At 38.8% G+C, this 6,468-nt stretch overlaps 1 protein-coding gene across 1 annotated transcript in view; it reads right to left on the reverse strand.

The window, feature by feature from the left end:
* Window positions 1-1,720, reverse strand: part of LOC139665531 (galactose-specific lectin nattectin-like) — a 5,365-nt gene extending 3,645 nt beyond the window's left edge. Inside the window, exons 1-3 of the mRNA XM_071544580.1 lie at window positions 1,677-1,720; window positions 1,280-1,349; window positions 414-499 (exon numbers count right to left, since the gene is read on the reverse strand). Of these exons, the coding sequence (XP_071400681.1) occupies window positions 414-499; window positions 1,280-1,349 (156 nt within the window). The 5' untranslated portion in view covers window positions 1,677-1,720. The remainder of the gene's footprint in view (window positions 1-413; window positions 500-1,279; window positions 1,350-1,676) is intronic.
* Between the last annotated feature and the right edge of the window lie 4,748 nt (window positions 1,721-6,468).

Consider the following 6,468-nt stretch of genomic DNA (forward strand, 5'->3'; position numbering starts at 1 on the left):
AGAGAAGGAGTGAGTAGGAGGAGACAGAAATTCAGAGAGAAAGGAAGAGTTGGACAAAGGGGGATGAACAAATAAAAGGGAAGAGAAACAGAGAGAATGGGATAGAGACAAGCATCACACAACAACATGGCCTGAGTTGGTAACATGCATGCACATTATGTACCGGCCTGTGGGCCAATAACCTTAGATTAGATAAATAATTATTACACATAGCAGATGGAATATGTTTTAAAAACTAACAATGGAAGTTATGTTCAGTATCAATGTGCTTAATCAAATGTGAAGTTAATGCAGTTTATGAAGACTTGAAATAGATTTGATCTTTTTCTGAAGGATTCTGTTAGCAACAAACTGTATTAGAGCATTGTCAGAAATACAGTATGATAGGAATAACTTATTGTTCCATCAGGTACCTCAGCGTCAACCCAAATCTTTTCACTGTGAAAGAAGATGAAGCAGCGAGAGCCATGCTGGGTCCAACCATCAGGACAGCCATTTGCTAGAGCATAGAAAGAAGAACAATGTAACGAGTAGAGTCTTGGATCACAGATACTTGGGAGAAGATAAAATGGAAATAAAAATTGTGTATATTTTCAGTTACAAAATTACAAATTATAATTAACATTATTATTTAAGGTTTTTAAGTTATTTAAGTAGATAATAGACAATTATTCTAGCTTGCAGTCAAAAACGGCTTCAGCTGTTCACCTGCATAATTCATAATTATAAGATCTAATTATGATTCTCTAATAATCTTTTGCTCTGTCACATACTGTATGAAGATCAATCGATTTTCTTTTGTTTCTGAAGACTACAGAAATAGTTTAACTGCACTACTATGATATGCACAAGTCATCATCATATTTATACGGCACAACTCTACACAACTCTGGTCGCAATTTGGAGGGAGCAACAGTGCCGCAGTAGTGAACTGTTGTGTGCAGTGACTGGAGTAAAAGTAATAGTAAAAGCCATGGCAATATGCAACTTTAGGCATTATGGTGTGTCACTGAACCAGATATCATTTGTTCCATTTACCCAACTAGTGGTTATTATGAAGACAGAACATGGGGAGTAAATATTCTACAGGTGCCAAAAAACCAAACAAAAAAAACAACAAACAAAAAAAAAGATAGGCTCTCATATTCTTTCATATTTATTTCATTTTTAAAGTAAGTGTAGTAAAATTGAATTTGTGAAATTTGACCAGGAAGCTCTCATGGGACCCAATATAAAAAATATGAAATATTAAAAATAAAAAATAAAATGTCGATTTTACCTGTAGTTTCTCCAATCATCAGTCCGCTGGTGAAGCAGAGGAGCATAAAAAAATGAAAAACTGATGCCATCTGTGGAAAGACATATTAGACAAGGTAAGTACTGTGTATTGTAACATGTAGAAATTTGACTTTTAGGTGGTTTTCTTAAATTGTAGGTCTTCTTCAGGGCTTTAAACCGTTTCGTTTAAAGCCCTGAAGAAGACCTACAGTGGTCGAAACATGTTTTTTTTTTTTTAATGATTTAGCCACTACAATAAAGGCTTTTTAAACAAAAAAAATGTTTGGAGGTTTAAGTTTAGGCTAATAAGAATAAATCAAGAAGATATACATAAAACAGTTGATATTTCGATGGAAAATTCATTTTGATAGGTGGGCAGTAAGTATTTGAAATCTTACCTTTGCTTTGATGATGATACAGTGAGATTGGATGAACAGCAGCAGGTAGCAGGTTGTTTTGGGAAAGGGAAATACAGTCTTTATATACTTTCTCTGGGCGCTTTGGCTCAGGAATGTAAAGTGTCATCTTCATGGCAGAGGACCAAGGGAATTCTTGAGACAAGGAAATACATGCATTTATTTTTTTCCCACAGTGCAGGCGAGGGCATCACACAGCAAATTCAGGTTCGTTTTATGAGCAAAGTTTTCCGGCTGGGCAGTGTGTGGACCTTCGGGCCAATCACAGTGCTTAAAAACAGAAAACTCAAAAAACTCAAAAAAAAAAAAAAAAAACTTTAATCTGAGCCGCGGAGCTGACAGGTTGTGTTGTGAAAATGTCCAGAAAGAATGAACTAGACAATCTTCCCTATTTTCAACCAAATGTGAGAACAACGTGTTCAAGTTCACCCTGTGGTTTGGTCACTGTGACACATGTGTGTGCAAATGATGACATTAAAATCAGGATGCTCCTTAGAAATTAAACAAAATCATGACAACTAAGCATTGGGGCTTGTTAAATGTCAATTTACATTATTTTAGTTGTGCCAGTTTCATCACCCGTTTCGGATGTTATCAGCTGATTAAATGGCCGTTATCAGTTGTCATCAGGACCATAGATATGAGGTAGTATGGTCTTGCTCTACCTCCTAGTTGGCTCAGTAGGCTGTTATCATCTATTGGTAAGCTGGATCACCGCAGAGACTGGCTACGTTGGTCTGCGGCCACGTCACATGACGTTTCTCTCTGCGGCGAAAAAAAAAGGCTGACATTCCTTTTTTTCTCAGTGGAAAATGCAATACTTTAAGATAGTTTCTGCATTAAAATGCATTTTGATAACATTTCTAGCAAGAAATGTGCATTTTATTTTCATAATCTTCGTTCAGTGAATGTATATGATGTTTAGTTTGTTAGTTATTACAAAGATTCATTCAGGCTTTTTTACTGTTGCTATGGTGGTTGCTATGCACGCTGCTATCGCTGAAACCACAGTTGTAGTTCTTCCGGTTTGCGAAGTGGTCGTAAAAAGATATATCTACTGAATATATCAAATATCTAGTGCAGCCAAAGTAGTAATTACACTGCATCTATATGATCTATGTTAAGAAAAAGTAAAGATGTTGATTTATTTCAGATATTTTAGCCAAAACAGGAGTCGACACACAAACACGTTGGATGACGTGGCTCATGGAAGGGCATTGCGGGTGGACTTGGTGCGTTCGACTCCTGTTTTGGCTAAAATATCTGATTGGCTGATAACATCCGTAGCGGGTGGTTTCATGCTATTTTCTGCTACAAAACAGATAACGGTAAGCTTGCCTTCAGCAACACTGCATAAGAACATCTGCTCCCAGCTAAAATCTCTCACGATAATAATAACAATAACCTTTAGTTATATAGCATCTTTCAAACCAAAACATTACAAGGTACTTCACAGACATTAAAACCAGAAGAGTACAATAAAATGAAACATAAAATCCCTAAAAATAACAGGAATAGCAAGTTGATAAAAATGACTTTTCAGTGGTGATTCAAAAGAAGTCACTGAGGCAGCAAGCTGAATTTCTTCTGGGATGTTGTTCCAGAGTTTGGGCCCTAACAGCAACTGCACAGTCACCTTTAGACTTTATGCTTAGTCACAAGATTGAGTTTAGGTAAATCTGAACATAAAAACATGCTGTGACCAGACTGCTTTAAAAGTAACATGTAAAATGTTAAAAATGAATTCTAAAATCAACTGCAAGAAATTACAGGGAAGCTAACATGAGGGTTACAGTATTATGATCTCTCTTCCTTGTTCTAGTTAGAAGTCTGGCAGCAGCAAGTCTGAGGCCCGGTGGCTCACGGAGTAGAACGCGTACCATAAGGCTCAGTCCTTCCCGCAGCGACCTGGGTTCGAATCCGGCCCACGGTCATTTGCTGCATGTCCTCCCCTCTCTCTCTCCCATACCTTCCTGTTTCTCTCTACTGTCTCTATCAATAAAGCATGAAAATGCCAAAAAAAAACTTGTGAAGCTTATAAATCCTCAGTGCTTATTAAGTTGTTCATCTATTGCCAATAGATACTTCCCTTACTGCAGCCCTGGGGCAACATGAAGCAGATTTGGAGAATAGATAATCTTTTCACAGTCTCAGTGTGACAATGCCATACTATCAATGAGAAGTATGACCACTCTGCTTTAATGATAGGGTGGCGACAAGCCTCCCATTTTTCACGAGTTGAAATAAAAGATCTACGTCTTTTTCTATGCACACAAAAGGCTTATTTCTCTCAAATTTTGTTCATGCAGCATGATTATTGCACAGGTGTGCCTTGGGCTGGTCACAATAAAAGGCCACTCTAAAATGTGCAGTTTTATCTTGAAAAAAAAACATTTATTAGGCACTGAATTATGGATCTCACATGACTAGGGCTACAGATATGCATTTTTTGAAAAACAGTCAGTATCTGGTGTGACCACCGTTTGCCTCATGCAGTGCGACACATCTCCTTCACATAGAGTTGATCAGGTTGTTGATTGTGGCCTGTGGAGTGTTCAATGGGTGACATGTCTGGTGAGTATGCAGGCCATGCAAGAACTGGGATGTTTTCAGCTTCCAGGAATTGTGCACAGATCCTTGCAACATGGGGCCGTGCATTATCATGCTGCAACATGAGCTCTGGTGGACATTCCTGCAGTCAGCATGCCAATTGCGCGCTCCCTCAAAACTTGCGACATCTGTGGTATTGTGTTGTGTGATAAAACTGCATATTTTAGAGTGGCCTTTTATTGTGACCAGCCCAAGGCACACCTGTGCAATAATCATGCTGTTTAATCAGCATCTTGATATGCCACACCTGTCAGGTGGATGGATTATCTTGGCAAAGGAGAAGTGCTCACTAACACGCATTTAAACAAATTTGTGAACAAAATTTGAGAGAAATAAGCGTTTTGTGTGCATAGAAAAAGTCTTATATCTTTTATTTAAACTAGTGAAAAATGGGAGCAAAAACAAAAGTGTTGCGTTTATATTTTTATTCAGTATACATTATATACAGTCTTCCTCTAGAAATCCACTCCAACAGTGTTACTTTTTACTGTTAAGGTCTTTTTATATTATTCATATTCATTATAGTAGTAGTTTATATAGTAGTTAGTTTGTTCTTCATGAGAGAAGAACGTAAATGTTAGTAATTAATTTCTTTCCCTAAATTGCCAGCAGTTGTGTTTACCTAACCTGTGGGGTTAGGTAAGCATACACTGCGAACAATTGCTTTTCTTGTTTTTGACAATTGCTTTTATTATTTCATTTTTCCTTTACTATATTTATTCCTCAATATTTTATGTTTTTGTTGTGAGCTTACATTCTATTTCCTTTTCACTGCTGAATCTTACCACGTTTTGCTGTTGCAACGACTCACCATATGAATAGAGTTGTTTTGTGATGTGAATAGGGTTGCTTTGTACTTCTGAAGATGTAATAGGTGTGGAGAATGGTGTTAAGGAACAGTGAAATGTATAAAAGGGAACTGAGAGAAGAGGAAGTTGCTCACTCAGCCTGAAACTCTGTTGAAGGTTGTTTGTGCCCACCTGCAGGTGTAACATACAAATAAACTAGAAAGGAAACTCTCTCTTGTCTCTCAAGTCTTTTATTACAGAAAACTTCCACCACAATGAACTTCTTTCATTAGACAACGGGCTATGTTACATACTTTTTACTTGACTATCATGAACAGGAAAGAGGACAAGGTGCGTCCTTGTTGGAATCCCATGGCAACAATGAACAAGGTTGACTTAAAGCCAACACAGCTCTCACCTTGCATGACTGAGATCTGAATATTGCAAGCAACAGCATTCATTTACCGTCCTCACTGACGTGAGCCACAGCCCGCCCTTTTATGCAGGCTCTAAGGTGTTTTGCCACTGAAGATGATCTCAACGCTGGAGGCATACAAAGTTGAAAGTACGTTTCCTCATATGAAAGTTATTCAGTCACTGTGTCTCCACAGGGACCATAACAGCACTGAGGAATATGATTTGTGTATAAAGCATACGCCTGTGCTGCCCTCTCCTCAACAACCACCGCCTGTTGTGAGTTCTACCGCTAAAATTGATGATTTCAATGATTTCAACTCTCACCTCAAAACAAGCCTCTCCTTTATCCCAGAGGAGGTTGGGGATGTGGAGTCGGAATTGACCCTGTTCAAAACCTCTTTGTGGAACTGGCTATAAAGAAGTGCTAGGAGCTGTAACCAAAAGGTGGACCTGTCATGGAGGCAACCCAAGCACCTGCTAGTGGACACTGGCAGCAAAGGGGTGAGTCAAGCTGAAGAAGGGAGCCTTCTGGGCCTGATTGGCACAGTGGACTATACTTGTTGTATGCCATCTATCAACACAGATTCCACCAAACAACAAGACATGTACGGTAGCTCTGTCTGTGTTTCCTGGGGTTGAATTTGCTTTGTAATCTCTTCCACCTTTCCTGTCTCTCTCCGCTCTCTGCTATGTAATAATGCAGCAGGGCCTTGGCAGTTTAGCGGTCTCAGCAAAGCTCTGTACTACTCAGCTGGAATATACACCAAAAGGAGCCTACACACACCACACACACACACACACACACACACACATATGGACTCACATATACACACAAGAATATACTTTTACATACACACACATCCAATAGTGCTGCAGAGTGAATATTCCAATAGCTGCTAATTGTGACCTGGAGCAAACTAGCAAGCTGGCATCACACTCTTGCTCTCCGAATTTCACAC

The sequence above is a fragment of the Centroberyx affinis genome, unplaced genomic scaffold (genome assembly GCF_046629955.1).
Source record: "Centroberyx affinis isolate AG114_WGS23_722 - 3 ecotype Tasmania unplaced genomic scaffold, CSIRO-AGI_Caff_v1 ptg004605l_1, whole genome shotgun sequence".
Taxonomy (NCBI): domain Eukaryota; kingdom Metazoa; phylum Chordata; class Actinopteri; order Beryciformes; family Berycidae; genus Centroberyx; species Centroberyx affinis.